The sequence below is a fragment of the Callorhinchus milii genome, unplaced genomic scaffold (genome assembly GCF_018977255.1).
Source record: "Callorhinchus milii isolate IMCB2004 unplaced genomic scaffold, IMCB_Cmil_1.0 Scaffold2, whole genome shotgun sequence".
NCBI classification, from domain to species: Eukaryota; Metazoa; Chordata; class Chondrichthyes; order Chimaeriformes; family Callorhinchidae; genus Callorhinchus; species Callorhinchus milii.
Genome location: NW_024704743.1, coordinates 57,692,302 through 57,710,336, shown reverse-complemented (window position 1 = coordinate 57,710,336; position 18,035 = coordinate 57,692,302). Strand labels below are relative to the sequence as shown.

The 18,035-nt window shown below is 40.5% G+C and overlaps 1 protein-coding gene across 1 annotated transcript in view; it reads right to left on the bottom strand.

Moving 5' to 3' along the window:
* thsd7aa (thrombospondin, type I, domain containing 7Aa) overlaps window positions 1-18,035 on the bottom strand; it is a 209,744-nt gene that overhangs the window by 82,193 nt on the left and 109,516 nt on the right. Inside the window, exons 3-4 of the mRNA XM_042331989.1 lie at window positions 14,356-14,604; window positions 1,486-1,667 (exon numbers count right to left, since the gene is read on the bottom strand). Coding sequence (XP_042187923.1) covers window positions 1,486-1,667; window positions 14,356-14,604 — 431 coding nt within the window. The remainder of the gene's footprint in view (window positions 1-1,485; window positions 1,668-14,355; window positions 14,605-18,035) is intronic.

The window sequence follows — 18,035 nt, the reverse complement described above, 5'->3', positions numbered from 1 at the left end:
ACATACACACAGACACAGATACACATGTCTGTGCTTATAGCTGGAGCTGTGTATTGTCTCCCGTTTTAGTGAGTTTTAGACATTCTCTTTTGTGACTGTGAGAGACAGTTGCACTTGCAACAATCATGGGTCATTTACACACGTGAATGAAGCCCTGCCACTGAAGTAACTCCTATCTGTATTTATTAAGATAAATACCCACAAACAATTCCATGAATAAATTAGTTTCTGGCTGCTGTACAGATGGCAAGAGAACAAAATTACACAGCTTCCCCCCGAGCAATACAACTGCTTGGAAATAATGTCAGGAAAGCACCTGCTATGTTTGGACTTATAATTATTTAAATGAATTCAAGCAAAATAAATGTGCTGTAGAATGCCTTAATTACATACCTGTTATTTCAAAAGTGATTGACAGAAGTGGTGCAACACTAGGCTTCCCCTTGTTCTGTGACAGACTTTCTGAAATAACAGGCAACCAATACTATGTAAATTCCTGGAGTGACATTCCTTTTCATACAGAGCCTAAGACTGATAGCATTTGCCATTAAAACAAGCTGCGTTTTGGCAACGGGAGGTGAGGGAGGGAACTATCTACCATGAAGGCGGTTTGTTGCATTTGATCGTGCTTTTTGCAATTGAAATCTTACAGGCAATATAATACACATGGACTAGACTATTGACAGCGCCTATCATCACTGAAATATGATGTAGTTTTTTTAGGGTTACTTTAGCAGATGGCAAATTGGCATGTGTTTTGTATAAAAATAATAAAATCCCTGAGGATTTTGTTTCCATTTTATTTTTAATCAATGCATGCCATAATAGTTTGATCCATCAAAAATACAAGCGGCATGGGGATGGGTAGCATTCGAATAAACTATCTCCAGATGACAGCACATCAACTCATATTAGCTAGTGAATATTGCTGCCAGATGGAGATAAAGGTTCTTTTGTTCCCATTAGATTCAACAATTTTATTTTTTCCCTACGAGTAATAGAGTCTGGTACTAACACGTGTCAAATAATTGCTTTTGAAGACATTCTCATTTACTTTTTTTAATGTATTGACTGAGAGCTCTTTGTTACGAGATCCTTCAAAGGGCTGATCGATACATTCTGAGCGTTAAAGAAAAATAATTGTTGTTTTACCTCCTACCCCCCACACACAAACACACCCTGTCCCTTGAGGATGAATGATATTTGCAACAGTTAGGGAAGAAATAAATTGTACGCAATATCCCTTAATATAACATGGGTCCATGTGGCTTCCTGTAATTTGAGAAGTGATGTTCATTATACAGTCAGCGGTACCTGAAAAGGTGTGTTTGTTGTGAGAACATTTGATATTGTTCAAGATGACAGTGAAATAATGCGTGCAAATATGCGCAAAGGTGAACTGAAATGGGATATCATAATGTACCATATTGATACTTCAGCATAGCCTGAGGGAAGCATAATATTAGAAATAAAGTATGGTATTACCTTCCTTTTCCTTCTGTGTATTCAAATAGGACAAGAGATTTTCATTCGTCTGCACGCAGTAGAATTCACGTGTCTGAATACCGCCACCACAGAGTGCTGTTTGATTTCCTCGTCTTCGGTCTTGCTGGCTGAGCAAAGGGTCCACACGGCATTCACTCCACTCAGTGGTTCTCCAGGAGTACCTGCAACAAGGCAATATGTCAAGTGATGAACAAGTGCAAAATTGAAGTTATTGATATCCTCAACAACATCAACAACAGCAAATTTAAATGTATATAGTGCCTTTCACATTAGGAGAACAATATCAGCCAGGTGGCACTAGGGGCACAATTGGCCTCAATGTCTGGGTGGGCTCGGGTGGAATAAAAACAGAGCTAGCACACCTGAGGCCTGAAGTTTCTCATAACATTTTAGATTGTGCAGAATTTTGAAAAGTCCTAAATTCAATCTTAAATTAGAAGCTTTTTTGATGTACACTTTTTAAAAACCTAAAAAAAACTTCCAAATTTAAAACTTTCCAGAAATGTCCTGTGAAGCGCTTTGCGACATCCTCCTGAGGTGAATGATGCTACATCAAATGTAAGGATTATTATTATTAGGTTGGCACTTTCTGTGTTATAGGTAGGAAGTGATGTCGACAGAGCTGGAGCCATTTATTTGGCATGGGAGCTGGAAGAAAGCCTGTGTGCATACACGCACCGTGAAATCAGACATTGTGGGCTTGTTATAAGGAAGGTTGGGATTTTATGGACGTGATTGACACCTTATAAAGGGGCTCTATGTAAAATGGCCATTTGGGAGCAGGACTGCAGGGCAGTTGGAGCCCATGGACTGAATGAACTTAGGATGCTTCCCAGTGTTAGAGGAATGAGCTATGACCAACGAAGCTAGTACTCGTCAGTCTTGAGAGAAGTGTACAATTTTAAATAGGATTGAAAAAGTAAAACCACAATAAGATTTTAGGGTGCATGAAGACAATAGAATAAGACGACATAGGTTTACAGTTGCAAAGGAAAATTTCAGGACAAATTCTAGAAAGTTTTCTTTAGTTTGAGGGTAATTAACATTTGGAACAAGTTGCCAGGAAGAGTGGCTGAGGCCAGGAATCTGGACTGATTTTAAAAAAAGCTTGATTCTGTGATGGAAAGATTGTAGGTTGGGTATTCTGGAGGCATGAGTTCAGAAGGGTTAAAGGGCCTTCTTCATCTGAACCCATTTTGTGATCTGGTGCAGTCAATCCCTTCCAGAGAAGTGAAAACTGGAGGAGGAAAATAAAGTAAAGTTGTAATGGAATGAAATAATCCAATCTAGCCTGAAGATGATAACATGGCAGAAAATCAGAGAAGAAAATAATGGGAAAGTGGGTGAGAGAATTAATGTAAAATAATACATGTTAATGTGGTTTTGTTACAGTTACTGCATTAAAGGTTATCTTCTGCCTTGGTTTATGTGTATTCTGCTTCTGTATTTGATATTCCAGAGTGAAATGTTATATTAACTAATTCTTGGGAGACACTTTGAAATGTGAATTAGTGATAAGACACTATAAAAATGCAACCTCTTTCACTGTAAATGCAATGTAAATGAAACACACAGTATTGGATTAATGTGAGCACAAGTAGCAGCAGTTTCTGCAATTATATGAAGAAGTAATAAAATCCCAAACATTTCACGTGTACAGCAAAGATTGGGAATCAGATAGGGAAACTCTTCCCTAGAGCTGTGTATGTTTCTTTGATCTCTTTTAACATAAATTTATCTGGAAGTTCACTTTTGAATTCATTATTAAATGGAAATTCTGCACGGTTTGGAAAGTCCAAAGGACATAATGTTCTCTTAAGAGTTAATCCACATAAAAGCAAAGATAGCTTTTCAAAGCAAGATCCTATAAGCCTCATGCTCAAAAATTAATGAGGCATCTGAGCCATATTTCAGTGCTATATTTTTGAAGATATTCCTGTCAGCTTTTCCGCCCCATCACAGGCCAGTGCAATATATTTTATCAGGTAACAAGGAGTGATATATTCCAAACCAAAAAATGATTGCAGACTGGCTTTGTAGTGTTTTTCATGCTTGTGATTTTTTACAGATAAAACTATTCCCACTTTGGATGGAGGTTGCTTTCTATCTACTGATAATTCTGTGAAGATTTTGATATTCAATGTTTAATCGGTAGGTGGGGGAGATTTTGCTTCTACTTTGACATCATTTCAGCCGGCGTTTTGGATACATTGATGTTTCAAATATATGTATTCGTGGCAGTTTGAAGCACTCGTCTCTGAATCAGAAGGTTGTGGGTTCAAGCCTAACGATGGGACTTAAGTTCACAGGATATACTGGCACAGTTGTAGAGTACTGGAGGAATGCTGCATAGTCAGACATGCTGTCTTTTGAGAGATGTTAAAATGGGACCCAGTCGGCTTGTTTTCAGGTGGATGTTAAAATCATTTAACATTGTTCATATAGAAAGAGAAGTTTCTCCTGGTGTCCTGGACAGCAGTCCTCCAAAATAACAGCATGGCTGTTTGTGGATCTTTGTTGTGCACAAACAGCTGCTGTGTTTGCCCCAAAAGAACAGAATTTTGCTTGACAGTTATTAGCAATGAAGCAAATTGTCATGATATAGGATCATATATATATATAAATATTACTATCTCTACTACCACTAAAAATGCGACCATTGATGCAAGTGATCTTTCCCTGACGGTTTCATAGAACTGTGAGTGAAGGCGGTAGTAACTGTTCAAAAGCCAGCTTAAACGCATGGAGCCAGAGTTTGCTGTGCTGTGTAAGCGTGTGTTAATAAACTTCTGTGAGTGACCAGTAGCTGAAAGTCTGCTTGCTCCCAGCGACTGGATGCTTGCTCCTGCTGTGCACTGACAGGCGATTAGAAAGCACTTGTCCTGAACAAAAATAGAACTCAATCTGAATGAAGTCAAACCCACAATCGAGGAGACCAAGTGGAAGAAATAGTATTGGATTCTTCACTGCAGACAGCTTCATGCAGTCAATATCCCGGTCACTCTGAGGAGAAGTCTCAGCACTGAAGAGATTGTACAGTGATGGCCTTTTCTCTGCTTCGCCAAACTTGACATTTCTTGAGGAAGGGCACATGAAGTAGAAAGCAACACAAATTATGCTTAAAGGAATGTAGCAGTTCCCAAGTCATCTGAAATCTGGGGTCATCCATGTATCACCTTTCCTATTACTGGAACCTTTTGAATGCTGAATTTCCCCAATAACTTTCAAACTGGGATATGGCTTCTTCACCATGTGATATTGCCTACAAAATAACAGTTGTTGCACTTTACAGCGTATCCTATAAAATTCCTTGAGACGTCCTCCCAACGCGAAAGGACCAGACACTGCAATTGTCGTCAAGGCTCCAATAGTTCCCCTGGTCCAGAAGGATCAATTTCAAGATTCTAATCCTCAGCTACAAATCCCTTCATGCACCAGAACCTCCCAACTTCTCTGACCTACTTGTACTTACTCTACTGCCATCCCTCTTGCTCAGCAGACACAGGTCTGCTGCAGTCTCTCCAGGCCACCATTGGTGGCCGAACTTCCACCAACTACACCCCTGAATTCTGGAACCTCGTGCCTCAATCCCTTCACCTCACTCCCTCTTTATATATCTTTAAATCCCTGATTATGACTCACCTGTTCAACTGCCCCTTCCTGTCACCTCATGTTCCTCTCTCTCCCTCACTCAGTATCCAACCCCACCATAGTGCAGCTCTCTTAGCCATTATCCTGTGTGAAAGGCGCAATATAAATGAAACTTTTGTTGTTGTATATCAAATGTAACGATTATTATTATTATTAAACTGACTGTCATTCTTGAATTTTGAAACATCTTATCTCCCATTTATAAGGTATTTCATTTCCCTCGTTTTTTATCCTTCCTTCCTCATCCTGCACCGCCCACGAGGACAGGTTGCTAGAAGATGTGCTTTCAAGCCAGTGCTAAAGGGAGTTTCTGTGAAGTGTTCTACCTTTATGTGAAAGCCCAAAACCGAGCTGCAGCACAGCAGTAGGTCTGAAAAGAACAGTGAGGAAGATGGGAAACATCATACGATGAGGTGACACAGAATCTTTAAAAGTTTGTAGATTATAGGAGAATTATTATACTGAGTGAAGTGAGGAGGTCCAGAGTCCTGAAGTCCCAGGAAAGAAAGAGTTGGAGATTGAATCAGGCTGGATTTCAACACAGTGAGGAGACCGGGAGGAGAAGACATGTACTTGATGGAGTATTTTGAGATTGAGAAGAACAAAATGAAAACCTCCTTAGATGGTAATAACCCTGGTAATAACAATGATAATCCTTACATTTGATACAGTGCCTTTCACATCTGGAGGACATATCAAAGTGCTTCACAGAATATAATGTGAAGTGTATTGTATGTGTATTTTATAGGCAAATGCGACAGCCAATTTTATTTTATATGAAAGATGTTTAAAATGCAAGCTGTTGTCATTGTATTTGGGTATTTATTGCCGTCTCTCCACATAGTTCTGTTGTAGGCAAATAAAAAAGGATTTTTTATTCATGCAGGGAATTCAATAGGGATCAAACTGCTGTGTGTGTAAAACTAATAATATTTATAGACTGAACAAAATAACAAGGAACATGCAAGGCAGGTGGGAATGCATGGGTTTACTATTTACTTTAATATTTTAATATTCTAATAATATTGCCATTGTCACAGGAGATAGCTTTATGCCATTCAATAATGTCAAGCAGCATTTTTGGAATCATATGAGTGCGTTTTTAAGAGGCATAAGGTTTACACAAAACACTAAGAAAATCCAATTGTGCAAATGGTTATTTGAGATCCATATGTCGAGCGATGAATTTGCCTACAAAAGTGACACTCAACAACAGTAACCGGACTCTTTGAAATGAATAGTGCAACAGAGGCTAGTTTGACAAGCAGTGAGTGTGCCATGCTGCAACTTCAAGGATCTTTACAACAGCATAAAAATCTTTTAGTTTTCCTCCTGTTATCAATGCTAACCTGGTGTTAAATGTTGACTGATAAGTTTGAAAAGTAAACAAACATGACTACTTCTTTGAGGATACAATTTCTGTAACTCAATGTTAACAGTAAAGCACTATTTAGTTTATGCCTCAGATCCATTTCAAAGTAAGCAACTAAGCACATGTCATGTGCCCCATGGAGCATTTTCACCAAGAGGAAAACATGAGTACCTGTATCTCCATTTCTTCCAAACCTATTTTTCGGCCTCAACACAGTCAATGTGGATATAACTATCCATCAATTCAAGGGATGAGTACCTGATCTCAAATTAAGCGCTGGCCATGCTTGCCTACAAAATACACAGTAACTACAAACAAAAACAGAGATCGCCGGAACACTCAACAGTCAAGCAGCATCTATGGAGAATCTGTTTTTGTTTCAGATTTCCAGCATCTGCAGTATTTTGGGTTTTACATAGCAACTACACTTTGCAGTAGATCCTGCAAAGTGCTATGAGACATCCTCTTGATGTGAAGGTTGTACCGAGTACTATATAAATGCATGTTGTTATATATCCATATGCAAGGATAATTTTTTAACTCAAACACTTGTCTCAAATGACTGTACTGATTTTTGATCCAGGAAAACATTTGTTTGGATTGTGAAGATGGAAGCATATCATTGAAATGAATCTGTGTCACAAAGCTGAAATTCTGGAGCTTACATTTTTTACGGATGTGTCTGTTTTAAATTGCAATGCAAAACAGGCTTTCAAGGGCACTATCAGGATGTATTCGGCCTGGCAGTGCTTGATATTGAGAGTACAAATAAATGTTAATAAAAGGAAATAAATAAATATTTTTCAATTAATTCACCACCAATAAAACCATTAATAAAGAAGCAATATCATTTGCAAAATCTTTCCTAAGTAGGGAAGAAGGTTCCCATAGCAATAATGCCATATTGGAACATGGTGAAAATAAAAATTAAAGGTAATATATTAGCATGGATTGGAGAGTGGCTAACTGGAAGAAAACAGAGAATAGAGATAAATGGGTCCTTCTCAGATTGGTAGGATGTAACTAGTGGAGCACCACAAGGATCAGTGCTTGGGCCTCAATTATTTACAGTCTATATCAATGATTTAGATGAGGAAATAGAACTTAACATATCTAAATTCGTGGACGATACGAAGATAGGTGGGAGAGTAAGCTGTGAGGATGACACACAAAGAATGCAAAGGGAAATAGATAGGCTAGGTGAGTGGGCAAGAAGTTGGCTGATGGAGTATAATGTGGGGAAGTGTGAAGTTATTCACCTAGGTAGCAAAAATAGAAAAGTGGATTCTTTTCTAGAGGGTGAGAGACAAGACAGTGTTAGTATTCAGAGGGATTTGGGTGTCCTTGTACACCAGTCACAAAAAGTTAGTATGCAGGTACGGCAAGCAACGAGGAAGGCTAATCCCATGTTGGCGTTCTTTGCAAAAGGGCTAGAGTACAAGAGGAGTGAAGTCTTGCTGCAGTTGTATAAGGCCTTGGTGAGACCGCGCCCAGAATATTGTGTGCAGTTTTGGAATTCTTATTTAAGAAAGGACATACTCGCCTTAGATGGGGTGCAGCATAGATTCACTAGGTTGGTTCCTGGGATGAGAGGTTGACCTATGAGGAAAGGTTGAGTAAACTAGGCCTATATTTTCTAGAATATAGAAGAATTAGAGGGGATCTTATAGAATCCTATAAGATTCTTGACAGGGCAGATGCCGTGAGACTGTTTCCCCTGGTTGGAGAATCTAAAACTAGGGGTCATAGTCTCAAGATTAAGGGTCAGCCTTTTCGAACTGAGTTGAGGAAACATTTCTTCACAATTCTCTACCCCAGAAGGCTGTGGATGCTCAGTCCTTGAACATATTCAAGACTGAGGTTGGTAGATTTCTAAAGGATAGAGGGATTAAGGGATATGGGGATAGGGCAGGTAAATGGAATTAGGTTAGAAGATCAGCCATGATCTTATTAAATGGCGGGGCGGGCTTGAGGGGCAGAATGGCCTACTCCTACGTCTTATTATCTTAAAAGGGAAAATTATGGGATTTTCCATTCTAAGCATAATGCCAAAGGTTGTTAAATTTAGCAACAATTAAAGAATAATCCAAAATGTTTTTTTTAATGGAATAAAGTGTTATTCCTTATAATAATAATCCTTGCATTTGATATAGTGTCTTATCTCGCCATCAAGCTGTCTCAAAGCGCTTTATAGAAACTGTAAAGTGGATTGACTGTGTATTTTTGCTGCTATTTTGCTTGGACTACAGTGCTAGATTGTTGAGTTCTGCTGTGGGTCAAGCAGCTTTCAGATAGGATGAGCAAATTTCCATCTGAGTTGCAATGGAGCGAATAAGGTTCAACAATGTACTATTTCAAGAATAGCAAGAATATGGCATGCGCGATGGTTCTGAGATGGGTGAAGTGTGATATCAAGTGAAGTGAGATGGGTCTCAGAGAATGGATTGCAAGCATAGTATAATGGCTCTGGTTTCTTGTTAGTTCTGTGTAGAGATGTCTTGTTACTTATCATTACTTTTTAATAAGTTGTTAGGGCAAATGTGCGTGTGTGTGTGAGAAATCTTTTAACAATTGGCAGAGAGTATTTTAATATTGGAGAAGAAGGTCATTAGAGTAAGGAATGAGGCAACAGGAGTTACACTGTCCTGGTGCACTATTGTTAATATACATTAAAATAATATAAGAATTACACACTTCATAAGAAGATAAGAAATACTAGATTAAAAAAGATTAAGGTCCATATAGTTCACCTTCCAAATTCCTGGTGGTCACATGCACATATGTCCCAAACTGAGTGGAAATAATCCTTGCTCCCAGTGACTAGTCTTCATTTCTCTCAACATAAATAACATAAAACTAATACCTCTAAATTATGCATATTAAACAAGGTGGAAAAGCAACAAGCCAAAGTGAGGCTTAGATGTATCTGTGCGTCTATTCAAAGCACTTTCGGATGTCTTCCTGACGTGAAAGGCACTGTATATAAATGTAAATTGTATTGTATTTCCCCCTTTTATTCTGCTTATCTCTATCACTTTCTTTTTTTATTTCCCTCGGTTTGCTTCTATATTGCATGCCATTTGCTTCCATTTGTTTTTATTCAATTTCTCCCCATGCACCTCTCAACACAAGTACTCTATCCCTCAAATAGTTCCACTTGCATTCTCATATTCGCTTACATTCTCTCTCAGCATGCTACACTTTCATTCCAACCAGTGCAACCATCGTCCAATGTGCAGTGATGTATGTCCGAGCTGTTGGCAGGAAGATTGTGGCAATGCTTTTACACATTTCATGGAAGCTTACAGGGAGTTCCTGGTACCTGCCACCCACCTAGTCAGGGCTCAAACCTGCGCTTGCCGGATGCCTAATGACCAACTAGTGATTATCCTCCTTGGAGGGAGGACAGGCAGGTCCACAGAACTCTGATGACAGACAAGTCATGACAGACAAGTGCTGATGACAGACAAGTCAGCCTAGCTCATCTGTAAGACTTTGGGGGGGGGGGGGGGGGTGGGAATACTGGTCACTAGGAGCAAGGATTATTTCCACTCAACTCCTGTTAACCAGGAGTCAAGTTCCTTTGCAAGCCAAAGCCATAATGAGTAGGGTTGTCATAGCTGGACAAGAGCAGGAAGTTTGCCAGATAGTAATTACAATGGCAAACTCTGCTGCTTTATTGGTTAAACTCCAGCAGTTACCTCAACCCAAACTCTGGAGTCAGCAATTCACTCTTGTCAACCTGCACCTAATACTCTCTGCTATTAGGTACTCAGGGTACATCCCTCTAGAGTGTGCATTCCATTATAATAATAATAATAATCCTTGCATTTAATATAGCGCTTTTCACGTCGGGAGGACGTCCCAAAGCGCTTCACAGAACACACTGTAAAGTGAGTTGACTGTATATTTGTGGGCGAACGCGGCAGCCAATTGCGCACAGCAATGTCCCACAAACAGTCGTAGATTGAAAATGACCAATTTATTATTGTTTTTGGTTTTGGAGGGATTATTATTAGGCGTGTGGAGTAAGGAAACTTGCCCAAGGTTTTGCGCTGCCTGGAATTGAACTCAGGTCTCTCGCTTGCAAAGCGAGTGCTCTAACCACTGAGCTACAGGACTCCACAATTCAGACACAGGACATTTCCCATGTGTAAGTGGCATACATATGTGAAACTCTCAGTTTGGTTTGGATACTCTTAAGCTTGGTGATGGGTTTCTGCATGCATCAGACACTTACCTAAAAAATAAACACTTTCATGCACAATGTAATCATTCACATCCTGGCTCAATCTAAGTTCACTGTTCAGTGAGATATCTTGAATTAGAGAACTGGTTTTAAATAATTAAATAGCAGAAATATTCAGAGCTAAAATTATCGTTTCCAATTAAATCAAACCCAAATTTCAAACACGCTACACTTTAGCTTATTAAATATTCAAATGTAAACTAAGTAACCACAACATCAGTATGCCACAACATGTTAATTTCATGAATAATACAATACCAGCATTAAGAAGTATAACTGTTACAATTTGCAGCACAAAATCATCTATATCAAAGTGTACTTCATGTTTAAATACTAAGTTGAGAATTGGCTGATTAGTGATTCAAATTGATGTCCCACTATTTAAAACACATTCATTCTCCTCACTGAACAGTGACAGATTTCGGGGGCTCTTCAATCTCAACAAAAATGATCTTCTTGTTAATGCAATTTTCTTGTTGACATCAGTGTTATTTAATGCTTGTGCAGGTGTTCTAGATTATTTTGTATCATTCTACTATTTTTTGACAGTCTTGTTTCACTGATTTTGTCTCGTTATGTATCCATGGGGCCTAAAAGTCTTCAGTTCTTAGGTTTAAGACCATTGTCAATAGATGGAAAATTTTGGAAAACTGCCCAGAAAGAGCATATTAAAATTCTGCACATTCTTAAACTTTAAGCCAATGATCTGAATGAGAGCCAACTTTCTACAACTGAAAGTCAGCAAGACTGATTGGCTCGCACCAGCGCCTCAGCAGCTCAGGCACTGTCAGCATAGCATCCATGGTAGCACATTCCACTTGACCAAGCCAGTTAGGAACCTGGGCATCTTGTTTGACCCTCAACTGTCCTTTCTCCCCCATATCTGTGCAATGACCCGATCTGCCTTCCCCCACCTCCGTAACATTGGCCAACTCCGCCACTGCCTCACCCCTCAGGCCACCAAAACCCTCACATGCATTCATCACCTCAAGGCTCGACTACAGAAAATCCCTCCTTGTCGGCCTCCTCAACCCTTCCCTCCACAAGCTGCAAATCATCCCGAACTCTTCAGCTCATGCCCTCTCCCGCACCAGGCTCTGTAACCCCATCACCCACCCTCCCTGGGCTCCACTGGCTCCTCATCCTTCAGAGGATAGAATTCAAAATCCTCTTCCTTACTTTCAAGGCCCTCCATGACCTTGCCCTCTCTTACATCTCTTAAGTACTGACCTCTTATCAACCTGTCTGGTCCAACCGCTCAGCAGGCTCTGGCCTGCTCAAGGAATCCAGCCTGACCCACCCTACCATCGGTGGCCGGGCTTTCAGCCTCTCTGCCCCCACTCTTTGGAACTCCATCCCACAATTCCTTCACCTTGCTCTTTCTCTTGCCTTCTTCAAGGCACGACTCAAGATCCTCTTTGTTGACTGTGCCTTCAGCTGTCCTCCTACCCCCTCTGCCCTCCCTCACCCCAACCCAACCCTACCCCTAGGTTCGGGTCCTGGTCAGCGCCTTGGGATGTCCTCCCGACATGAAAGGCTCTTTACAAATGTAATTTTGTTGTTGTTGTTGACCCTAAAAACTTGAGTAATTTTGGGCCAATGGGCTTGTTCATCCATGAAAGGATCAACCAAGATCCTCACCCTAACATACAAATCCCTAACAATTCCCTTCCTTCCTGACCTGCTCATACCCAATTCCTCTGCCACTCCCTTCGCTCAGCAAACATAAGTCTGCTGTGCATCCCCCGACCCCTCCGCACCACCATTGGTGGTCATGCTTTCAGCCACAACACCCTTAACATCTGGAACTCCTTGCCTGAATTCTTCTCTATCTATCTTTTAAATCACACCTTAAGACCTAACTCTTAGACTGTGACAAAGGTCATCTGCCCTTCTCCCTTGCTTGGCATCCAACCTAGCCACTGTGCAGTGCTCTGAGACTCTATCCTGCATGAAGGCACTATATAAATGCAAATTTCTGTTGTCCCTGCTGAGGTACGTGCAGCACATGTCACAGATGACAGCATTGTAATTGTTTGAATCCCGTGAGTAGAAGATAGTAAGTAAATGCTGTATCTAGCCACTGAAGGCCAACTAGAACAGTGAGGTGGGGACTCGCACTAACAGGGTGACTGGTGAGAGTCTACGCACAGGACAATGGCATTTTTTTTTTTTCATTTGAGGCCAGGTTTGTCAGCTTTGTCTGAATTCCGGAGACCTGGATTCTGGTAAGCCTGGCGGGAGTTGCTGTATTTACAAGCATGTTTATTTCATGTAAGACTGGTAACATGGGACACAAAGAGAAAATGGGTAAAATAGATGTTGTCTGAAAGCTAAATGCAGGATAGTGTCTGGAAATTAGTGGAATGAGAACTTTTACTCTGTTGACTTGTAACTTGAACAAATCTTGTAAATCGGGGTGACAATATGTGACACAACAGATGACAATGTCAGAATAAATACAGGAGAAGCTGCATATCTGAATGGCTCGGATCACTCATGAGCGATTTCTATGTAGTCTGTTAGATATGGATATGCATTTGAGGCTGAAAAGCAAGGCATGAGTGAGATGTAAACAGTTTTCTTGTGTGTTTATGATGTTTGAAATACTGTCTACTTTTCAGTGCAGTGAATGGTTCAGTTATGTTAAACACATCTAAGTCTTCCCATTGTACTTTAAATCCTGCAATGTGCTGCTAAGTATATTTAGCTAGAGCGCTTAATGATTAGCTGGAGATAATATGACATTGCGTTCCCAATAGGGGAAATTGAGGTGTGAGCCTGGCTCAGTTGACAGCACTGTTGGCTCTGAATAAGAAGGTTGTGTTTCAAGCCCCACTTCAGGACTTTGAAATCACAAACTAGGCTGATGCTCCAATAAGAACAACAACAACTTGCATTATTGTAGCTCCGTTCCCGTAGAATAGCATCTCCGAGCACTGCTCCCTTGAATGCTGAGCAATGGAAAAGAGGGAAGGGAATATGACCAGATGTGCCATAAAAGAGGTAGATCTTCAGGTGGGATTTAAAGATATATAAAGAGGGGATAAAGCAGAGGGATTGAGAGAATTCAAATAATTCGGGCTGTAGTGGCTGAAGGCACCTCCACGATGGTGGTGCGGAGGGTTTGGGGATCATCAACCAGAACTGTATCAGCTTTAACACTACTTGAAAAGGGACAATGAGTTTCTTCTTTTGTCCTTACCAGCAATCCCCAGATAAACATTGGTCATTTACTTTATGGCTGTTTGCGGGACATCTCTGTGTGCAAATTGGATGCCTCATTTGCCTGCAAATACGCAAACAGTAAAATCCTGTGATTTGTTTTGAGACATTTTGACGACATAAGATAATGTATCAATTGCGAGGATTATTGTTAAAATGTTGCTTCTCCTAGTGATATCCTTCATCTTGATTCGTTATATAAAAATGAACAAAAAAAAGTATGTGCAGCCCACTGTTTTTCATGACACCCTTGTTAATGAATCAATGGTCAATAACTAGTTCTCAGTGTCGAGCTGGGAAGCCACTGGTTTAATGCTTATCAGAATGCAGCCATGAGGAATTGTACACTTACGCAGCACAAGGTGGTATTCCCTGCCCCTGGAGAGTGCAGGGTTCTTTCTCCTCCAATGACGGGCATTCCTGTCCACCGCCAAGAGGAAACTGTTTAACATTGGACGTCCTGGTACGGAATCCTTTAGGTGAGGTGGGGCTGTAGCACGACAAGGAACACGGACTCCAGTCAGACCACTCGGAGATTTGGCAGTCCTTTGGAACGACGCAGGACTGGAAGGTGATTGGTAGCTTCTCCTGTGAGCAGAGGCTAACAAAAAATATTCATAAATTGGTGAAAGGTCATCATTATTATTGTTATTATATTAGTATTATTAATGGTTACTTAACACATGTCTTGCTAAGACATTATTATTATTATTATTAGGATTATTATAACATCCTCACATTGACAGCAAATCTCCAACTTCATCTACACTCTACAGTGAACATCTTTCACGCACCTTAAAGCTTGCGTTCAATTTTTAAGCACAAACAGACTGCCCTAAGTGCGGGAATCAGTTGAAAGAGCATTACAGGAATTGTTATTTATAGAGAATACAGCATTCTCAAACAACTTGAGCAACCACAACATTATCATCAAGGCACACGGCAGAGCTCTTAATTTTGTAATGAAACTTGTATAAAATTCTTAAAAATTAGCAGTGGCCAGACTCTGTGATATGATGTAATGTAATTACAAATTGCATCAATGATTGTAATGTTTGTATTTGTAGGCCTGGTACAACAACAATAATTAAAATAACAAATAATAATAAAATAATAATAATATTGCATTTGACATAGCGCCTGTACATCAAGACGCTCTCAAAGTGCTTCACGAGTATGTTGTAAAATTTAGTGACTATGTATTTGTCAGCAAATCTGGCAGCCAATATGTGCATAACAATGTCCCACAAACAGCCACAAAGTGAATGACCAATCTTTACCTGAGGATCGTTGACCAAGACACTGGCAGAAACTTCCTTCTCATTTTTAACAGTACCACAGGATCTTTAATATCCAACTGAGGATGCAGATGATAACTTGGTTTAATGTCTCATTCACTATATAGTGCAGCCCTCGCCCAGCTCTGGATTGGAGTGTCAGCCTGGGCTATAAATTCAAAGACCCATCTTGGGGCTTAAGTCCACAGCCATTTTTTTTGGTCAGCCAGGTGTCTGCCACATATGGAAACCCATCACCATGCCTAAGAGTATCCAAACCAAGCTGCGATTTCCATCCATCCCAACTACACATGGAAATCCCAGATAGATTGTTGGAATAAAATGCTCCCTTTCCCCCTGGAGGGACGCATCCTGCTTACCTAATTCCAGATAGTATTCAGTGCAGGTTGGCAAGAACCAAGCTTTGGGGAGTCCAGAGTGTGCGTTGGGGTACTGCTGGAGTCTAACCAGCTAAAACCGCACAGCTAGCCATTGATTTGCTGTCTGGCAAGCTTTCCCGCTGCTTGTCCAGGTAGGACTACCCTACCCGTTAGGGGTTTGGCTTGCATGGTTAACAGAAATATGAGTGGAATGACTCCCTGCTCCCGGTTCTGACGAAAGATCAGAGACCTGAAACGTTAATTTTCGTTTCTCCATGGATACGACCTGACCTGTGTGTGCTCCCAGTAATTTCTATGTTTATCCCTGTCCCCAGTGACTGGTCTGCCCTTCCAGGTCCTGCTGATGAGCCAAGCTGGCTGTGTTGTTATCATCAGTTCCCTGGAATACTGCAGACCCACTTGGCTCAGGAACCGGACTACCGAGACCGCCACAGAGGGTTGGCTCGATTCTGACATTCCATTGCCAGGCATGTCATCTTAGAGCCAGTTGAGCTCCAAGGAGACCTTGCTTACCTTCCCCCCAAGGAAGAAAGTCACTAGTTGGTCGTTCGACATCCGACAAGCGCGAGTTTGAGCCCTTACTAGATGAATGGTAGGTACAAGGAACTCCCTGTGAGCTTCCTGGTGGCAACACATCTCAGCATAAAATGGGTAAAAGCATTGCCACCATCTTCCTGTCCTTAGCTTGGGCACATGTCCCTTCCCATTAAGCGATGGTTCCACCAACTGGAGGTACAGAGTTTAAGCAGCAGCTGCTTGGCTCTCTGCAGGCCAATCCAGGTGGATTCCAGGTGTTAGATGTTCGAACGTGTGTTCATGAACTCCAACTCCAGGTAATGTCTTCCAGCAGCTGTAGCCCCAAGCTTTCTTTCAGCTTTCTGACCCAGGCGAAAAAGAGTTATGAACTGAGCCAAGCTGACACCCATATGGTAGACTAACCATGTTCATCAGTTGAGAAAGAACTGTCCATGTATCCTCAAGAACCTAAAAGTTTTGAATCTCATACAATAACAAAAACATATTTCTTCTAAGTAAATCAGCTTTTATAGCATAAAGTACATTACAAGTCCTATAAAATGTTGACTTATGCTAAGTAATTTGGTAAAACAGCTCCATACTTATTACAGATTTGCCTCTGAGTGTGTTTTATTTAAACAGATGTAGCTGCAAATCCTTCCTTCAGTGATGAGCGCTCTGATAAATATATCACGCCTCTGACAGATTGGTCTCATGGTGGAATCACAGGTCACTAAAATTAATCAAAAGTTGAACACTCGACAATAAAATATAATCTGGATTTAGGATCCTGTAGTTTGATTTCTAATGAAATGATGTGGAACTCAGCTTCAACAGTATCTAAATATTGCTGATGCAGAGATTGAGGAACCAATTGGTTTAAAGTGAAAATGCAGTCAACATAATTGTTATATTTGATACAGCGCATTTCACATCAGGTTTGCAATGAATGTTTACAAATTCACAAGATTGGTTCACATGAAGACAACAATTTGGCTCATTTGACACCATCCTTCCATTACAGCACAGCTTCAACTATCTTTCCTGGCAACCCAATACAGTCATTAATTACCCTCTGGGTAAGAAATTCTTCCTGGTACCTGTTCTGAAAAAGCTAGTTAATTCTTAACCTATGTCCTCTTGTTCTTAGTGCATCTGACAGTAGATGACTTCTTTCTGTGCTGAGTGTTTCCAGGTTTATAATATGTGGAGAATGTTAATGAATACAGTCTAGTTTGCAGGTGGCAAAAACAATTTTTTTTTGAAGCATGAGATGGCAGATTTAATATGAGATTACAAAGTCAGGGACATTAGGATCCTGGACCCATTCCAGCACCTCAGAATACTACAAAAATGGTCCAAGCCTCTATATACAGTCAGTTCACTTCACAGTGTGTTCTGTGAAGCGCTTTGGGACGTCCTCCCGACGTGAAAAGCGCTATATCAAATGCAAGGATTATTATTATTATTATTATAGATTTTCTTGATTTTTGGTCAAGATAGGTGTCAGCCTGGCTCAGTTGGTAGCACATTTGCCTTAGAGGTAGAAGGTTGTGGGTTCAAGCGTGTTGGAGTTGTGCTACATTATTGTAGGTGTCCTTCAGAATGAGATGGTAAGCTGAGACCCTGTCTGCCTGTTCGAGTGGACGCTAAAATCTTCATTGCACTAGTCTAAAAAGAGGTGGAAGTTTCTCTGAATGTCATGGCCAACAATCCCACAGATAAAACATTGGTCAATCACTTCATGGTGTTTTGTGTGACATTGCTATGTGTGCAAACTAGCTGTCACATTTTCTTACAAAATACACAGTCACTACCTGTGAAGACTTTTGTGAAGT